General features: G+C 59.2%; 6 protein-coding genes across 6 annotated transcripts; all 6 read right to left on the bottom strand.

The window, feature by feature from the left end:
• Nucleotides 1–470: 470 nt before the first annotated feature.
• Nucleotides 471–1,139, bottom strand: LMJF_30_3740 (putative ribosomal P protein AGP2beta-1; the record flags this gene model as incomplete). Its single annotated transcript, XM_001684932.1, has 1 exon — nt 471–1,139. One exon carries the CDS (start codon nt 1,137–1,139, stop codon nt 471–473), a length of 669 nt encoding a protein of 222 aa, XP_001684984.1.
• A 277-nt stretch (nt 1,140–1,416) lies between these two features.
• LIP2 (putative 60S acidic ribosomal protein P2) lies at nt 1,417–1,794 on the bottom strand (the record flags this gene model as incomplete). Its single annotated transcript, XM_001684931.1, has 1 exon — nt 1,417–1,794. The coding sequence occupies one exon, from the start codon at nt 1,792–1,794 to the stop codon at nt 1,417–1,419; it is 378 nt and encodes a 125-aa protein (XP_001684983.1).
• A 509-nt stretch (nt 1,795–2,303) lies between these two features.
• On the bottom strand, nt 2,304–2,624 carry LIP1 (putative 60S acidic ribosomal protein P2; the record flags this gene model as incomplete). Its single annotated transcript, XM_001684930.1, has 1 exon — nt 2,304–2,624. The coding sequence occupies one exon, from the start codon at nt 2,622–2,624 to the stop codon at nt 2,304–2,306; it is 321 nt and encodes a 106-aa protein (XP_001684982.1).
• A 451-nt stretch (nt 2,625–3,075) lies between these two features.
• Nucleotides 3,076–7,119, bottom strand: LMJF_30_3710 (putative CPSF-domain protein; the record flags this gene model as incomplete). Its single annotated transcript, XM_001684929.1, has 1 exon — nt 3,076–7,119. The coding sequence occupies one exon, from the start codon at nt 7,117–7,119 to the stop codon at nt 3,076–3,078; it is 4,044 nt and encodes a 1,347-aa protein (XP_001684981.1).
• A 1,861-nt stretch (nt 7,120–8,980) lies between these two features.
• LMJF_30_3700 (conserved hypothetical protein) lies at nt 8,981–11,554 on the bottom strand (the record flags this gene model as incomplete). Its single annotated transcript, XM_001684928.1, has 1 exon — nt 8,981–11,554. The coding sequence occupies one exon, from the start codon at nt 11,552–11,554 to the stop codon at nt 8,981–8,983; it is 2,574 nt and encodes an 857-aa protein (XP_001684980.1).
• Nucleotides 11,555–16,606: 5,052 nt separating this feature from the next.
• LMJF_30_3690 (conserved hypothetical protein) lies at nt 16,607–18,352 on the bottom strand (the record flags this gene model as incomplete). The annotated part of the gene is made up of 1 exon (XM_001684927.1): nt 16,607–18,352. The coding sequence occupies one exon, from the start codon at nt 18,350–18,352 to the stop codon at nt 16,607–16,609; it is 1,746 nt and encodes a 581-aa protein (XP_001684979.1).
• Between the last annotated feature and the right edge of the window lie 528 nt (nt 18,353–18,880).

Below are 18,880 nucleotides of genomic sequence, written 5' to 3'. Positions count from 1 at the left end.
GCGCAGATTTCTTGGCGGGGTGAAAGCCCAGAGGACGTAGTTGTGATTCCGTGCTGGGGGGAATATTGTCCCTCGAGGAAACTCTCCTCCTGCCAACGCCTCAGAGAACTGAGTTCCTGGGCACGTACATGAAACAGCGGAATGCAACGGCTGCTGTGAGGGTGTGCAACGGCATGCAGAGTCAGGGGCGCACATGAACCGTCCGGGAAGACGTACTGCTTGCGAAGAAGGAGCCTTCAACGTTACCCTGCCTTTACCATGCACCTTCTTCTGATCCGATGCTGGGCCGCGAAAGGGTCCTCACCAAAACGAAAAAGGAATGGCAGAGTCCGCACCAGCCACCGCAAGGGGAGGGGAAGAAATCGTGGTGCCAGAGCGGCAGCTCGCAAAACGCGCATCATGACCAAAAGAAATACGAGACACCGTTGAGCGGACCACGTGGCGAGAAAGCATCCACAAGCCGCTGTCAGTCACCACTTTGGGGTCGTGCCACTTGACGCCGGCGAAGCCGCTGCCGTGTCAGGCGCCAAGCTGGAGCCCGTCGACGAAGCAACGTCCTGTGCCTTTGAGCCGAAGCGCTCATGGCGCAGCTTGCTCGAGCGGCACGAAACATCGTTGTCCATGTTCTTGGCCCCCTCGAGCACCTTTCGGTGCGCCTCCGTCGGCGCTCCGGCGTGGGACTCGGCGTCAGTGTTGCCTCCCGTTTTCAGGTCCTTGGTCGGGAAGGATACCTTGCTGGGTTTGTGCGCCAAGGCAAACAGGACGTTCGAGAAAACCTCGACCGCGTGCTCGCACCGGGAAGCGTCCTGCAGGACAGACGGGTTTGGGGGCGTGCTCTTTTTCAGCTTGAGTGACGCGGCGGCGAGAGCCTGCTCGTACTGCTGTACCTTGTCCTGTGACGGGCAGGTGGTCTGCATGTACCGGCATCGCGACTCGCAGAGGTCCAAGTCCTCAGACCGCCGCTCCTCCGCAACGGAGTTGAAAAGGGCTTCCCATCCCCGCGGGGCACGACTGCGGTTGTCCAAAACGCGGACGGTCTTCTCGAGGCACAGCTGGTGACAGTCGGAGCACTGCTGCACAAACTCGGACAAGGAAAGAGCTTTGACCTTGTAGGAGTCCCTATTCTCTTGAAGAGCCATGACAATTACCTGGTCATGGTCGGTGCAGGATGCGTCAAGAGAGAACCCAAGAAGAGAGACAGAGAAGAAGGTGAAAGATTGGTGGAGATGAGGTCAGCACCTCGAAAGGAGGGAGGGCCGCCGTCACTGAGGGGATATAGGCCGCAAGGAGACCGGTTCGTGGCGTCGCTTCGACGTGCATGGACGCTTGCTTACTCTGTTCGTTGCTGTCGGGAAGAGAACAAGGCAAATGAAGCAAGTCAAAAAGTAACGACTGTAGACCACTCACAGAGGCTGCTTAGTCAAAGAGACCGAAGCCCATGTCATCATCGGCCTCCTCCTCCTCGGGCTCCTCCTTCTTCGCCTCGGCAACCGCGCCAGCGGCGGCACCAGCAGTGGAGGCAGCGCCAGCAGGAGCGGCAGAGCCAGAGCCCACCAGCTTCGTGCGGCCCTCGGCCACCACCGCATCGAAGCTCTTGCCCTCCATCTCCTGGAAGACGGCATCCACGCGGGAGGCATCCACGGCAACGCCGGCGGCCTTCAGGACAGCCTGTACGTCCGCCTTCGACGGCGTCTTGCCAGACAGCGCCACGAGGGCGTACGCGGCGAGGTACTGCATGTTGACTACACCTCTTGTACGAGAAGAGGCAAAGAAAAAGTATGAGAGAAAGTGCATGGAGCGAAAAAGAAAAAAAAAGAAGAAACGAGAACGGGAGAAGACGAGCAGGGAGGGCAGTAGAGCAGCACGTCGCAATGAACCCATTTCGAGAAGCAACCTCCTCTGGATTATCGAAGGCAGCGGGTCACGGCACGGAAGCGCGGGTGCTTCTCTCTTCAGGACGCGGCCGGTGCCTCTCGTACAGCGTCTGTGGCATTTTTTGTAGCTCTCTTCCACGAGGAGGAACGAAACGGAGGAGGGGAGGGCTCTCTCTCCCTCTCTCTGTTCGTGCCCAGAGCGCCGCTGCTGCCTTGTTTTCTTCGTCACAGCCTCACGAGCAGCCCCCTCGAATCCGCTTCCACTCATCTCGCACATGTTGTTCGATTTGCAGACTCATTCCACTCGAAATAAAAAAGACAAACCGAGGTCACAAGCAAAGAAACGAAACGACGCATCCCAAGAATGAAAACAGGCCCGCGCGAGAATCGTCGGCAGAGGCGCCTGAAGCGCCGCAGTGCGGAGGCTGCTTAGTCAAAGAGACCGAAGCCCATGTCATCATCGGCCTCCTCCTCCTCGGGCTCCTCCTTCTTCGCCTCGGCAACCGCGCCAGCGGCGGCACCAGCAGTGGAGGCAGCGCCAGCAGGAGCGGCAGAGCCAGAGCCCACCAGCTTCGTGCGGCCCTCGGCCACCACCGCATCGAAGCTCTTGCCCTCCATCTCCTGGAAGACGGCATCCACGCGGGAGGCATCCACGGCAACGCCGGCGGCCTTCAGGACAGCCTGTACGTCCGCCTTCGACGGCGTCTTGCCAGACAGCGCCACGAGGGCGTACGCGGCGAGGTACTGCATTTCTCGTTGAGAAAACCTATGTGGGGTGTGGGTCGCGTATTCAGTGGCCGCGATGATGCGTGCGTTGTGCGCGCAGTGGGCGCAGGTGCATGGAGGAAGAGTGATGAGGGGATGGGGAACACAGGGAGAGGAGGCGATGTATCCAGGTCAGTCCGCTGATGATGCTGGTTTGGTTTTGCTTTTGGTGCAGCGTGCCAGCCACACCGCGACAAAATCACACACAGACACACATGCAGCACCCGGAAGGAGGGAGTGGAGAAGGGAGGAGCGAGGAGGGCAGGGGTTCCATGTGCAACGTGTCGCGCATGCGCTGAGGTGTACTCAGTTACACCTGTTTTCCGGGCAAGGGAGGACCTCTTAATCGACAGACACAAAGGAGCAAACAAACAAAAAAGATGCAGGACGCAAAAACAGGGACAGAGGGCCTTCCCCGGTGTCTGGTAGGCGGCCATTAATGCAGCCGCTGGAGATCCATGACCTGCTGCTCCACCGCCTCAGCTGCGAACGGGACATGCGGAAGGCCTCCTTGATGCAGAAACGCATTGGCCTGGGCGATCGTCTCCTCGGGGTACTGTGCAAAGGGTCGCATTGCCGTCCCTAGGGCCGCGAGTAGACACTGCTCCTCTTTTGCTGGTGGTGCGACAAAGATCCCGGACTCATTGACGCACTGGGCAAAGGCATGGAGAAACACGTCCGTGGCGACGCGGCAGACCTGTTTCTTGTCGCTCACTGAGAGCTGCACAAACTGCTCTACCATGTCACCGTCGACGGTGTTGAGCGGCTCATACCGACGCAAGCGCTCCCGCGTCAGCGCGCACCCCGTCTTGGACGCAAGGTAGCTCACCCCTCGCTCTTGGCCGGAGCGTAAGACCTCGCGGAAGGCCTGGTGCGAGAGACCGCCCAGGGGTTGCAGCGTGCGCACCAGTGACGCCTCAAGGGTGCGCAGGACAAGGTACGTGGCGGCGTGCACTGGCGTCACCACACCAAAGCCGCCGTGCGCCGTAGCGAACACGAGCTGCGGGCCAGCAATTCCCGGCAAAAGCAGTCGATTCTGGGCCGAAGCGCAGGACGCGGGTGCCTCCATCAGCGACGTGGCGGCAAAGCTGCCCTGCCGCACGCACGTCACCAAGTCTCCCAGGTGGCATTGCGCGCGCACCTCAAAGCGATACTGCGCGGTCACACTGGCTGCGGCTGCGGCATCGCCGTCGCCGGCCTCAACAGGCAACGGCACCACCCTCAACGCCGTGAAGTTGAGGCTATCATCAAAGAGGCAGAGGTTCTCGGCGTCGGAGCCTATGTGGCCATCCATGACGCCGCGCAGCTCGGCGTCGCGGCACAGCACCTTGAGGCTTCCCTGCAACGTGTCCACTTCGATGAAGAAGGCGCTGTGGCGCACGTCCAACGCGACGAGCACGGACGCGGCCAGAGATGTGTGGTAGAGGGGGATCAGCTTTGTCACCGTGAGCCCGACACGGCAGCGCTCCTCGGCCACAAAGGTTTGATCCTCCGTGTTCCACTTGTACAAACAGACACAGCCGTTCACGCCAAGCGCGATACGGCCCTTGTAGTGCGGCACCGCAGCGCAGCACTGTAAGGCGCCACCAATGTCCTTGCTCGCGATCAGATGCAGCCGTTGCTGCTGATGCTCCTCACGCAGGGCACACCACGTAATCCTTCCAGAGCGCGCGCGCTGCTCATCCGGGAACGTGAACGAGGAGCCGATGAGAAGCAGGTGCTGCCATTCCTCTTCGCTCACACCAGCGCTGTCGCTTGCCGCCACGTCGATCGGCTCGCCGCCCCTCTCTCCCGCCCCGCCACCCTCACCACCGTCCAGCCGCACCGTCTGTAGAAAGACGCAGCGCTCGTTCTCGAGAAGCGGCACGGCGGCAGAGCGCCACAGAGCTAGGTCGGCGGCCCACGGGAACTGTATGACAGCCGACGGGAGAAAAAGAACCTCGTCCCCTTCCACCTTGCGCACCGACGCCGCGTAGCCACCCCACGCAGCGGTTTCGTGCAGCTGCGTGATCGTTTCGCCGAGGGGCAAGAACGTCCGCGACGTCTTCTCGAGCGCCTCAAGCGAGCCAACGTGAAGGCGGCCATCGTGCTTGGAGTAAAAGGCGTAGCACTGTAAGTCGGCGTCCACCGTCGCGGCGGCCGAGACGCCCGTCAGATGCAATCCGGTCAGCTGCAGACCGCCACCCGCGACACACAAGACGACAAGGGGGACATTGCCGAGGCACAGCAGCCCCGCGTGCCGCCCTGCAAGCTCTAGGAGCTCGAGCGGGTGCGGGGCGACGAACACAGAGAGACGCTTCTCCCCACGCCGCAGCAGCGCAACCGTGGTCCCCACCAGAAAGCCGTGGAGGGTGCCGATGTAGATCATCGGCAACGCCGCCTCGCCCACCACCGACGACGGTGAAAGCGGCGGTACCGCGCACGCGATAGTACGTGGCACGGAGTCCAACAGCAGCAGCCCTACCACGTCTGCTTGTCGGTGCCCCAGCTCGTACAAGGCGACAACGCCGTCCCACTGCCCCAGCACGAGCAGCGTAGGGCTCACTAGTGACACCGAAGAGATGGCGACGCCGGCGAGAGACGGCACCGTGTACACCAGGTCCTGGCCTCGGTACACGGTTACGACGATCCCGTCGCAGACGACTGTTAAGCCGTGCCGAACGACCGCGAAAAGGATTTGTGGGTCATCGGCTTGGCGGGGCAGTTGCGACACCGCCTCGACTCGAGGCCCCGACAACCGCAACCAGGCGATGCCGCGGGCTGAAATGAGCACCAACTGGTTGAGCGCAGCATCGAGGCCCAGCTCGACGAGCAGGTGACGCGAGACGATCTCTGGGAACACATGAGGTGCGAGCTCCTCCAGCGTGAGCGCGCGGGCCGACACAAGGAAGAACCGGTTCGCTGCGGCCGGTGTCGTGATGCACATTAGCTCGCCGGCGCAAAGGATGCGCTGCGGGTGGCAGCGAAGGGGAATGTCTGCCTGCTCGCGCAGCATGACAGCGCTTCGCAGCACGCTGATGCCGCCGCCGCGGTGGATGCCGGTGGAGGCCACAACGCTGTTGTGGCTGCCGTTCTTATGCGTGGTCATGTCTAGGACCGGCCCGCAGTTGTGGAGCACCTCCTCGCACGACGCCTCATCGAGCCGCACGGTGAAACTGCTGTCGAATCGTGAGCACAGCAAATAAAGATCGGCGTGCAGAGTGACCAGCTCCGTCGGGATCGTCGGCGCCGGATGAGACAGAAATCGAAACGCCAACTCCGGGTCTTCGCCGCCCATACCCCTCGAGATCACCGTCACCCGTGCGAGGACACCATCACTGAACCCGATCAGGAGCTCTGAGGCGTCGGCGGAGACGGACGCGCAGCTCACATCCAGGATAGCCTGCCGCGATGGGATCTCGCGCGAAAACACGCCCTTGCGAGGCCGGACTTGCTGGATAAGCGTCACAAGGTGATTGCCCACAACGAACAGGCCGTGACGACTAGGAACAATGCGCGAGGCCGTAGGATCGACATTCGCCTGCACCAATCCGCAACGGCGCACTCGGCGAGCCGGGGTGGCGAACTCGGCAGGATAGGGTGGCGGACGAGCCGGAGGACGGATCGAGCTTTCCACGCTGCTGCTCTCGCTCGCCGCCTCGGCCTCTGTGACAGGCGATAAGGCAAGCTCGTACTCTGACACGTGCATCTTGCCGTACGGGTCCGCGTAGAGCACGAACAGCGAGATGGACGCGGAAGCGTTGTCCGCCCGCATTGCCGCCGCGCCAGGCCGCGGTGCCGCGCCGTGTACCTGCCCCTTCAGCCAGGGCGAAGGAAATCCGAAGGAGATGTCCTTTACGTCGTACTCTGTGCAGTCCATGTAGCAGTGGGAGAAGATGTCGGCTTTCGCGCGCCTCACGACGCTGGCCATCAGCTCCGGTGAAAGCAAACGCGTCAGGTTACCGTTTTGCTTGCGCTTGACGGCGTCGCGGGCGAGGGCGGCAAAGACATCGAAAAGAATGAGCTCTCCACGTGTCAGGGCAAAGACAACGAACGGGGGCGACGCGCCTGCGCCCGCGACCGCACTCGAGCAGCAGCACAGCTCGACCTCGCTGGGGTCATACTGGTACAGGCAGTCGCCCGGCGCGCTTTGGAAGAGCGTTGTCATCCGCAGCGGTGATGCTCCGCCGCTGAGCTCTGTACATGACTCGAGGGCGGCGAGGACAATCTGCTGCTTGACGGTGCACAGAAAGAGAAGGTGTCGTGGGTTCTTCCGCGGCGCCGCCGTGTCGACGATAAGGACGGCTCGCACATATTTTAAGGTGCAGTGCAGGCGGAAGTCTTGCACGTGGTCGATTCCAGAGTTGCTCTGGCGGCACACGTAGAGGGAGAGAAGCGTTCCACGATTCAGTGCGACGTAGGTCGTCTCGTCGCCACAGAAGTTGCCGACTGCAGCACCAAATGCCGCCGTGGACGGGCGCGATGTGGACAAAACGTACATGCGTACCACAGGTGTGATGAGGAGAGTGGCGCTAGCCAGGGCCAGACGCGCCAGAGGAGTCCTGAGTGAGACAGGTAGTTCTGCGTGATGTGCTCAGAGGCGACGATGTCAGAGGGAAGCAGAAACGGTAAAAGGCACAACGAAGAAGGCGGAGGGGCGGCAACAGCGGTAGCGGAGGGTCGCAAGCGGGGGCTCTTCCAATTGACTGTGGAGGAAAGAAGTGCCTCACCGTGAGCAGCTCCACAGATGCGCCGGGGTCCAACGTAGTGGAGAGAGAAAGAGGTCCCCGTCCCACAAAAGTGCAGGTGTGCCTGTTCTCCGAACGGCAGTTTATATTGTAGCACGGCCCCCTGTTTCGTTTTCGCCTCCAGGAAGCATGCAACGCCATGCTCCCAGGACGCAGATGCCACACCACTCGCATGCCGGCATCATTCCTCAAGTCTAAGGCAGATTGATGAGAATTAACCTACAAAAAAAACGAAAAGGGTCTGCAGTCACAACGACACACACCACATGGATTTCTCGCCACCCCTGCGTTCGTGCTACAGCGCGCTTTTTTCGTCTCGTTGCCTCCGTCGGAGATGATACTACTATTAGACCCGCCACTCTGGCAACTTTCTTTGACTCCTTGTCCTGAATTACAGAAATCCCCTGTTCCATACTGACGCACGGCAAGGGTGTGCAGACCGACAGAAGGGGGGAGGGGGGGAGACGCATTGGTGATGTACTCCTCCGGGAGACAACGCACTGTTTTTTTTAGTGCTGGTGCTGGGGACCAGACACAGTTGTCCACCAAGCCACAAGCGAGCCAAGGGCCGCCAAAAGCACCATTTTGTCCATCACCGTGTCCCCACCGGTGGTGGAGGCGCCGGCCTTGGTGGTCATTTCAGGGGCCGTGGAAGCAGCGCCAGCTTTCCCAGCGGCGAATGAGGTCTTTGGTGCCGCGGCAGCGTAGCGGACGCTGCTGCGCTGCAGCGCAGTCAAGCAAGTGCGACGGAGCATGACCTGCGATTTTGGTGATGGGGCGGTGGGCTAGAAGAAAGAAATTCGCCTTGACAGGGGTCTTTGGTCACTCATGGAGAATTGCGGCGCTCATGCATGGAGGAAAGGCGCATAGAACGGAAGAGCGGGGGCGGTAAAAGAGGTGGAGTTCAAGGGAGAGAGAGAGAGAGAGAGAGGAGGGGGGAGGTGCTGGTGCGAAGACAATCGAGCAGGATGGTCGAGATCGCGTGAGCAACAGTGTAGCCCAAATCGCGATAGCAGCGAGCCAAGAAGAAAGTGGCCGTAATGGCTCTCTTGAGAGTGCTGCTCCACTCGGCACCGGTACGCCCTGGGTGTCGAATTCATGGCAGAGAAGTGGTGTTTGCGTCGTCTTCCGTGTCCTCACGAAAATGTTGTACAAACTCTAAGTGCACGCAACGTCTTGCTGTTCCTCTCTCTCCCCAATAAGTCCTGCGCGGCAAGCTACAGCAAGGGAGCATGCACGAAAGTGAATCGAACAGCAAGAATATATACGAGACAGAAAAAAAGAGGCCGGCAAGATATAGCAAGAAGGGGTGAAAGTGAAGGCAAAGAAGGAACACGCACAAACACACACACACACACACACACACATCATCACACCGATAACCACCGTAGGCAGTGATGACCGAAGGGATCCTTCTCTACGTGAGGAAGGCTGCAGGCCCTGGAAGCAGAGGGGTAGATGCGAGTCGAATGGTCGTGAAAAGAGGAAGTAGAAAGATGCGGGGAAGAGGTCACCGCAGCAGTGAACGCGCAAGTGCACGCCCATATCAGCTGCGTGTGCCAGCGAGAGACGAAGACGGCGACACTCACGCTCTTGCCTGGAATCCGAAGAAATCTAGAGTTGATTCATCGCACGGCCCGAGGGGTCACCACAGGTCTCCAACAAATACTCTACAACAGTGCTGATGCGGCCGCAGCGGTTGGATGAGAAATTCGCCTTGCATGGGTAGTACGCCGTGCTGACCGCATCCTCCAGCGAGTCCACGTAGGACCACAGACTCCGCACACCGCTAAGTTGCGTTCCGTTTGTCAAGAACGCGTTGATGAACTTGGTGCCCGGTGGGTTGAAGGCGACAAAAGGCAGATTCAGCTCGGCAGACAGCCTCTTCGCGTAGCCGCCGTTGAACTGGTCTCCGACGATCAAAATGCCGGTGCAGTCGCCGGAGCTGTTCAGCGCGGCTATGTACGTTTTCACGTCATCCAACGCAGTGGATGGCGGAAGCCAAGTCTTGAGAAAGCGTGCCCTCTGCACAAATGCCGCGCGGTTCTGTTCGTCCCAGATGGTGATGAGGGGGGAAATGGCGCCGGCAGCCTGAAGGGCAATCGACTCGCCCCAGTCGTCCAAGTCGCGGAAAAAGGACAGGCCCCTGTTGTTCGAGTTCAGCGTGATCACGTGGTATCTGCTAGATACGTCGACGTAGTGGGAGAAGGAAATGTTCGTCCCATGTGTGTTGAAGTTCAGCGTGTACGGCAGCACGACCGGGTGCATGCGTAGCAGGGAAGGCTTGCTGGAAAACCACGTGGCGAAGTCGGCGTCGCCGTTCGCGCCGTAGGTGTACGACAGCGCGGCTAGTAAGGCCAAGTCTAGCATCTTCAGCGGTGCGCTACCATCGGCATTGAACACCTTCTCACAGAGCCGAAGGGACGGGGTGAGCCCCGGCACGGACGTGTTCGCTAAAACTGCAATCGGTGTGCTGAACCGATACTGGGTACTGTTCGAGAGCGCCATGGCAAAGGCCACCGCGAGCATGACTACGACCCACCAGATGAGCAGCGCCTTCTGATCCGTGCGGAGTGCGATGCGGCTAATCATGAAGCGCCTCTCCGCCTCCACAACGTCGGGGTGGCGATAGCCAAAGTGCTTCTTGACATCGCAGCACTTCATGTAGTCGAGAATGAGGTTGCGGCAGCAGAAGAGATATGTGTCGATCCGCCGCCCCTGTGGCGTGTCGTCGTCTGCCTGCGCGGTGTACGGCAACTTTAGAGTTGCCCGCAGCTCCTTTTTGGTCAAGGAGTGCTTGCGCTTGCGGGACACCATGCCGTGCGCCGCAAAAAAGAAAAGAACAACGATGGCTGCCGTCGTCGGGTGGCCGCCCACGGCGCCGCCAGTGAGGCCTAGGGCAAGCATCAGCACAATGAGCGCCCACGACGCGTAGATGGCCCACTGGTGCTTGCGTCGCATCAACGTGATCCAGGAGAGGATGTAAACGCAAGCGATCGAGATCGATGCGATCGCTGGCCAGGCCACGGACGGAGTGCCGGTGTAGGTGCTCAGCGTCTGCGCTGCGTAGAGGGAAAACAGCGGCACGCAGCCGACGGTGAAGACAACGGAGTTGTACCGCAGTGTTTCGCCATCCATGCCAAACTCCTCCAGCACTGTGGACGCGTGATACCAGTGTACCTTGTTCATCTTCTCTGGGTGGGTCTTGTACGCACGCCGGCGCAGCTCAAAATCGTCGCGCTCGACTCGCTTCTTGATAGCCGACCACTTGTACACCAGCGCCCTCCAGTAGAACCAAAGATAGCAGACGACAACCACGAAGGTTGCCGCCAGCACGGCAACGTTCGCGTAGCGCTGCGCCACGTACACGAGCGACTGCTTCCTAATACCAGTCTCCACGATCCCCCACAGGAGCGGCAAAAAGACGACGAGAAGAATGATGACAAGGTACACAAGGAAGGGTGGCATGCGCTTGGAGAAGTACCGGTGCGACATCCCCCAAAAAACAACGTCGCCACGCTTTAGAGTCCACAGGTTGCGCACCATGTCCATTAAGGCGCAGAGTGCCGCGACGATCACAAAACTGACGTAGAAGAACAGAACAAAGTACGCGAACGACTGCAAGCTCTTGTTCGTGTTCGGGATCGGTGGGGCGTACAGACGATACAGCAATGCAAAGGTGTAATTCAGCCCAAGAGCCCCAATGAGCGCTGCGGCGCAGTAGAGCAATATCGTGAGGTAGACTCGGAAGGGCGCTGATAAGAACGTGTCTACTACAATGTCCACGAACCAGTTGTACGTTGGCGGGTCGTACGACGCGTACTCGTAGGATCGAACAATATTCTGCGGTGTCGGCGTAACGCTAAGATTTATCTCCTGGGGAATATCGTTTGACGCGGACTGCTGTGCGTCTGTGTAGTAATAGTAATTGCCGTCGTCGTCCTGGTAGTAATAGTTCTGATACAATGATGGGTCGTAGTAGTTGACGTAGTCGTACCCGTTCGACAGGGTCGCCGCCGTTTCGTTCTCCGCCTGCGTCTGCTCCGTCGCGGGAGCGTTCGGATCCGTCACCATCTCCGTTGTGTAGCCATCTCCCATCGACACTTCGTAGGACGCCTCATCCTGCTTTGATCGATCGGGGTAGTAAAAGCTCCCGTTCGCGCCTGCGCCTAGCCAGTTCGAGTTCATGGCTGAGTTGCTCTAGCTGTCACGCACAGACACACACACACACACACACACACACACACACACACACACACGCTCACTCCCTGCAGGGTAATAGATCAGAGGCGAGCGACGAAAGGATGACCGTCGCGTAAGTAGCAACACTCAAACTACCTTTAAAAAAAACAAAACATACATAAGTCACGAGCAAGCCAAGGGGTAGAAGGGAGTGTACCTCAGCGTAGCAGTGACTACAGAAGGTGAACAGAAGAGAGAACAAAGGGCAGTCGGATGTTGAAAGAAGCTGTTGCATGTATTCGCGTTTTTTCACGCAAGAGTGCCTTGGTGCAGCATCGCTCAAAAAGCGACTTCATTTTGCTGACCCGTGTCGTCCTTTCCCGCTGCCTCCGTTTCCAGTAAGAGGCCAGGCACATCGCCTAGCCCTACTCCCAACGCCCTTCATGAGAAGAGCATGAATTTGTAAACTTCCCTCTCCGCTTTTCGGCAGGCGACAGCTTTAGACACGCATGCGCGACGCACTCCGTGTGTTCAGCGAGGTTATACTTTTCCTTCACCACTTTGTTTTGTGGGTTTTCAAACCCCTACTCGTAAACTTCGTTGCCTTCAGACACCCGAACATCATCGCAGATGACACCAACCAAAAACCAACGAGCCGAACAAAGCACAGAGAGTAAACAGGGACGAAAAAGAAAAACACTTATGCAAAAAGAAGACAACAAAACAAGATGCAAAGAACAAGTAAGCAAAGAAAAACTCTTCCTTATTCACACAAACAGGCGACTACAGGATGCAGACAACACTCACCGAGACCAAAAAAAAAAAATGTTTGATCTTCAGCAAAACCAAACCATAAAACTGAACGAAAACAACGCTGTTTGAATACGGCTTCAGATGGAGATCGGAGAACAAGACGGGCGTAGCATCCGCCTGTGGCTGTTAAGCAACCGAGCAGGCAATTCTTGCAACGTCTCAAGATGCATCTTGAAAGACAGCGAAAAGGCACGCACATGCACAGCCGCAGCCCACACACCGCTGCCGCGCTGTGGCTACGTCCTGGTCGCCTAGGAACAACCGTCGTGCCGTCGAATCGGGACATGCGTCTAGCGGGCGCCCCTCCTCTCCCGCCTCGTCCCCTCTTCGGATACGTGCCGCGCGGTTGGCGCCTCATCCGCCCGCACGGCGGGATGGAGGAGAGATGCCGCATGCTTCGCGCGCATGCGCTGTGGGCATAATCGGCATGTACCGCGGGGGAGCCGCTCTCGCTCATCGCTCGTGCTCTTCGCACCTCTGAATGCTGCGACGGGAATGCAAGACACCATGCCGGCTGTGCCCAACAGCGCGCGCGCACAGTGCGCGCACATTCGCATCGTGCGGCCTGCTTCACGGCATCCTTGTTGGTGGGAGGGGCGGAGGGACTCGCTGCCAGCATCTCCCGTTGCCGGCGATGGCATGGGGGGAAGGGCGGGGGCGTGCTTGGATGGCCTGCCCACATGCACCGCGACAGGTGCGACGCTGCCGTGAGTCTGTGGCGGCGTGGAGCATTCCACCCCATCCCGCATCCGCACGCCTCTCACAGGAGTCGGTGTGCCAGGCCGAAGGCACTCGCAGACGGACATGCACCAGCGCACAGAGAGCTCACGGCCTGTCGCAGTGTGTGTGGGGGGAGGGGGAGGGGGAGGGGCGCAGGGTTGGGAAAGGGCAGCTGTACGCACCCGACGGGGGTCAGAGCCACCCGCCGCTTGCAGGAATCCAAAGCACGCACAGCTGCCCTTGTGGAGGGGGGCGAGGAGGGTCCACCTGTCGCCTCGTGGGCTCCGCATCTGTTTTCTGGTGTGGGACAGTCGCCGCCAAGTAGCGCGTGCCGCATCGCGCAGCGCGCGGTTCCGGTGGATGTTGGCCTGGCGTCTGAGACCAGCGACCGACTCTGTAATCCATGCAAGTGTCGCCTGACCCTCCGCTATTGCCGAGTTTGCATGCCTGTCAGCTTCGTCGGTGTGCCACCATTCGCAATGACCGCAAACAAACGGAAGTGAGAGGCGCCACGCGACGGGCTAAGAGCACCGGCATCGGGGCCCAGGAACGCCTCAACACGCCATCTTCCGCTCTCGTGGAGGCCGCGCCGAGCGCCATGAGGAAGGAGAGCGCGTCCGCAACAACCAGGTACACCTGCTCTTTGGTTTCGTGGTCGATGCGGCTGTTCTCGCAGCAGACCGAGCCCCGGCTCCGTTGCATCTCACTCGGCGCGGTGGCTACCAGCAAGGAAACCGCAGCCTCATCTCGCCGTACCTATGGGTCTATTATTATCATAAACCATCGCGGACGCTCCTGATATATGATGTCTGTCTGTGCCGCACAGTCCGCCCGCAGCCCGCCAGGGAGTCATGGGCTGTGGAGCACGCAGCCACTGCGCACAAGCGAGGTCTGTGCGTGCGGGGCTCCGAAGGCGTCGAGGCCTGCGCGTCCGTGTGAGAGCCGCCAAGGTGCAGCGGCACCACTGCCATCCGGCGTCTGCACCTCCCGCAACAAGTGCACAGGGCATCCTCCCCTGCCGTGCATCGGGAGACCCTTGACACTCTCGCAGCGCATTTCGTGGAGGCCTGGCGAAGCGCCGGAGTGGAATCCACGGAAGGCCATGTCGAACTCACCCATCGTGGACGGTTCGTGGGATGTGGATCTGCGCCTCGATGGGACACGGAGGAGGGGTACCCCGGGATGTCGCCTCCGCTTCTGTTGATGCACTGTCACCAACGCTTTGGCCTGCTCTCTCGCACTCCCGATGGGGGTTGCGCTATGGCATTGCTGCCGTGTGCAGGGCGCACCGGGGCATGGACAGATCGGATATGAGCCCATGATCGAGGGCCGCTGATGGGTGGGGAAGGCGAGGCCGTCGCAGGACTGTATCTCTCTTTCAGAGTGGCTCGGTGGATCTTTTTTTGGCGAGAATAGCCGAGAGAGGAAGATGCTCGGGCGCCGCGCAGCTTGCCCTCACGAGAGCTGCCTCTAATCGCATCCGTTTTGGTCCCCACAGCGGTCTACAATAAGCGGTTCTAACAGAGAGGACAGCTTTTCGGGTACTGGTTGCCATTAGGCATGCGTCTCGCCTCCGCATTGAGTGATATACGTGCAAACTGTGCATGCGCGCTGGCGCTGTGGTGAGTGTGACTGTGTGGACCATCCGCCTCTCTTTTCCCCTTGCTGCGGTTTCGGGCTGTCGCGGTGCTCGCGGTCAGCGCGGTAGTCTGAACCTAGCGCGTCCTCGCCTCTTCGCCGCTGACGCAGCCACGGTCCTTTGCGGATCGATTGGTCAACCATGGCGCGCCGTACAGTGAACCGCAGCGCAAAGTGGCCACTCGACGCCGTTGTGACGGTACCGCAGCCGTAGGTGAAGCAGTTGAGGGCCAGGGTGACGTCCGGTGACGTCTCCATGGCCCCGACTGAGCTTGCGCCATGTCGGTGTCTTCATTGCTCGCGCCCGTCAAGTCCTTGTCGCTGAGCCCGTCGCTTACAATGGCATGGGCATGGTCGGATCGTCTTCTTGTGCCCTACACCAAGTGGTGCGAGTGGGCGTCCGTTTCCCACATTGTGAGGACTAGAAGGAGGGGTAGGGAGGCATCGCCGCTAAGCCACACCGCCACGGCGGCACCCTCGTGCTGGAAAACAGGTGTAGGGCCCGCACCTGTGCGCATGTCCTCTTGTGTGAGCAAGAAGACGCCACAGTCATAGTCCCTCTCTCTCTTGCCGCACCGAAAGGCTGAACACCGTGCAAACCAAGTGCCTTCCAGGCCTGCAGGGGTGAAGTGCGTCCCCTGCAGCGTACACACTGGCAGCGAGGACTTGTCGAGGTGCCGGGACAACCAACGCCGTGTGGCGTCGTCCAGCCCACTGCTATCCCGGTGCATGCAGAGCGGGCCGGGTCCGCCATCACGCTCCACACCACCGCAACGCAGCAACGGCAGAGCAGCGGCGGGTGCGTGCGCGCATATGTGCTGGGCCGCCAGCGCGACTCGTCGTGAGCGGGTCTAAGCGCGACCATGGCCGCGCGTCTCCTCGGCACCGCGCCAGCCAAGCGCTGTCCGCCGACACCAAGAGGCCGCAGCGGCGCCCGGAGGCCGGGCTGCAGGCCCTTGGCCTCCCCACACAGAGCGTAGGTTTTACACCCTGATACCATGGTAAAGTAAGCGGTATCATCAGAGGCTGTGGAGATGGACAAAAGAAGGGGAGAACAACCCTTTTTCAGCTGATGCGTGCTGCGCTGCGTACAGGGAAACGAAAACCGCCATGGGGTGCCGATGCTCAAGGTGTTGAATTCTGCTGTTAAGTGCGTGCTTTCGTCGTGTCCCAACGCGCTCCTCTCACTCTGATTCCCAGATACTCTCTGCCACTCTTTCCGAATACCTACTTGAACGAGCGCGCGCGTACAAATGGAGACGCGTGAGGTGTACAAGCTCGCCAGTGCCACACCGAAGCGCCTCGGTGCGAGGTCTCTGTGGATTAGAAAGTGTTCGCACAGGGCTTCCGTGCATGTGGAAATGCCAGCAGTTTGAGAAGAAAAGACAGGAATAACTTCGGGGTTGCAACGTCGTTGCGTGTCTCCCTTCAGCTGCAAGGGCCAGAAAGTAGACAGCACCCTCGCCAAGGCACCCTTTTGCGCCGCTGCGACAGGTCAATTCGGCGGCAGGCAACAGGCGAAGAGGGGCTCAGATGCACACAATCACAATCAAGTCTGCGACGATGTTGAGTGATGAGGATGGTGTCATAGACAAGCGAGCCAGCAGAAGGAAGAAGAGCAAAGAAGGAGAGAGACGGGGAGGCGACCCAGTGAAAACACAAGAACGCGGGCACACCGACGAAAAGAAAAATTCAGATCGGAAAGCCAGCGCGACAGAAAAAAGAAAAAAAAAAGACGAACCAACGCACACGCGAACGCACACAAGCACGGACAGAGAGGCTGCTGTAGCGTCAAGAACCAACGGGAGCTGCGACGAGGAAAGGTTGGCACCCCATTGTTCTTAGCTCGTTCCCCTGCTCACAGGCGCTGCTGCGCGGTCATCACCACTACTTGGATTCACGGTCCGCCATTGCACGGCGCAGCTGCTTCATGGCGATGTTGTACCTGTTAGACAGTGTTTCGTTGCCGTCGCCTTTGATCTTGCTGCCTTTGTCGAACAACTCCTTTGCCCTTTCTATATTGCCACGACGGTACTCCATCTCCCCTGTCTCGTAGTACGTAAAGGGCAGGATCATCGAATCGCTCGGGATCGTTTTTTCGTTGTCGAAAATTTTTTTCATGCATGCCAATGCAGCATCGGTGTTCTCGCTGCCCTTCTCAATGACGCCAACGAAGAGGTTGTACATGTTCTCCGCCTCTGGCCCGCTCAAATCCTTGTCCTTCGTCACACGTTTCAGCTCGGCCAGAACGCGGAGGCCTTGCGTCTTGTTCATGTGCGCCAGGTCACGGTTGATGTAGAGCATGTACACACCCGAGAGCGGCAGTAGACGTGGGTTCGCGATGACACGGTTCGCGAAGCGCGGCGAGTTGGAGTCGTTTTTGGACTTGGGGTTGTACATAGAGTCCACCTTCTTGAACCAGACCAGAGCCTCCTTGTCGTTGTCTAGCATTGCGTAGCACGCCGCCACGGACAGCACGACCTGGCCAGTGTAGGCGAACTTTTCCTTTGTCTTTGTCAGGTGATCAAGGATCCTACGATACTGCTCCAGTGCCTCGGCCCACTGCTGGTTCATGAAGAGAGTGTCGGCGTAGAGGTACTTGATGAGCAGCGGCACAAGACCGGCCTTCTCGGCGTTCTCGGCAGCGAGTGTGATGGAGCGCACCGCGGGCTCCACCTCACCCTTCTTGCGGAAGTAGAAGTTCGCGTAGCCGTTGAAGTAGGTGTTGTTCGGGTAGCGCGCGTTCATCGTCTCCAGGACGCGGCGGGCGCGCGACAAGGTTACATCGACGTTGCCAAGCCCGGTCGGGAGGAAAAGATACAGCGTGCACAGAACCAGGGCGGCAAACGGGGAGCGGATCGTGTTGCTCTCGAAGACCTCTGTCAGGTACTGCTCGCCGAGGTCACGATCAGAAATGAAGCCGATTATACTCAGCACCTTCATCAGGTTCGCCGGCACGAGCGCCAGAAAGGCATAGAAAGTGCCGGTGCCGTACTTGATGCACATCTTCAACTCATAAGGAATCCTGTTCTCGATGTCTTGCTCCACCTGCTGGATAAGGGAGTGGTAGCATCCCCAGGCCTTGCGGAGGTTGATGCCACCCTTGAGGTAGGAGTTCATCATCAGCTGGCCAATGGAACGGATTAGGAGGGCGTCGGCATAGATAACATCACACTCGAGCTTCCACGTCTGGTCAAAGTACGCGCCGCCCTTGGTCGCGTCCCTTTTGCGTGCTTTGAAGACCTTCTTGTTCTTTTTCTTTTCCATTTTGAGCTGCTTGCGCGTCTTGTCCTCCTCCCTGTCGTCATCCTCGTCGTCTTCGGAAAACATGGGGTCGTTGTACTTGCTCGAGGTCGACAGAGAGTCCGCTGCCTTGAACAGGTCGAGCAACCTTTCGCGATCCTCGTTCGTCGAGCTCATAAGGGTCTTGACAAGGCTGACATTCGCCCACTCGAGAGCATAGCGCGGGTTCTTGTCCTTCTTTGCACGCAACAGCTCCAGAGCCTCGCTATACTCGTTGTTCCACATCATATACACTGCCTTCTCCACGCCGGAGTGAATACTAGGCATTTCGCCGTCAGTGCTGATGATGCTCTCCATACTGGCGGCGTCGGTGGACACACCGTTGGACATGATTGCGGCGACAAATACGGGCAATGGGAAGCGAAACGGGTGAAGAGAGAGGTGTTCGCGGGAAGGGGCGAGCCACCAAGGAAAAAAAGAGCAACAGCTGGAGCGGCTCTCTAGTCAACGTGGGAGCGAGGATGATGGTGTGGATAATGGCACCGCAGAGGTAAGCTAGAGAAACGCGGAGAAGAGAGGCTTCAATGGGAAAGGGCAGTGTGGAAACAACAAAGAGAAGCGGAGAAGAGTACGCTCGACCGAAAGAGCAGCACAGCTCCCACGGCCTCAGGGCAAAAAACGGGTGTGTGCCAAAGGTCGATGGCGGGTGTGCAAGAAGGCAGAGGTGAGCACAGGCGCGCACACGAGATGGCTGATCGCACGCTGTGTGGTCGCCTGCGTGGGTGAATAGAACGTCAGAGCGCGTCTCGCGGCGTTCGCCCAAAGAGGAGGAAATATGATGAACGAAACAAAATAATTAACTGCGCCAGTGAAAGATGTGCGAAGAGGCGGCGAGGGACGACGTTCGGGGAAGGGGAG

This window comes from Leishmania major, chromosome 30 (assembly GCF_000002725.2).
Source record: "Leishmania major strain Friedlin complete genome, chromosome 30".
In the NCBI taxonomy this organism is placed as follows: domain Eukaryota; phylum Euglenozoa; class Kinetoplastea; order Trypanosomatida; family Trypanosomatidae; genus Leishmania; species Leishmania major.
Note: the sequence above shows the minus strand (reverse complement) of the source record. Positions and strands in the feature narration are given on the sequence as shown.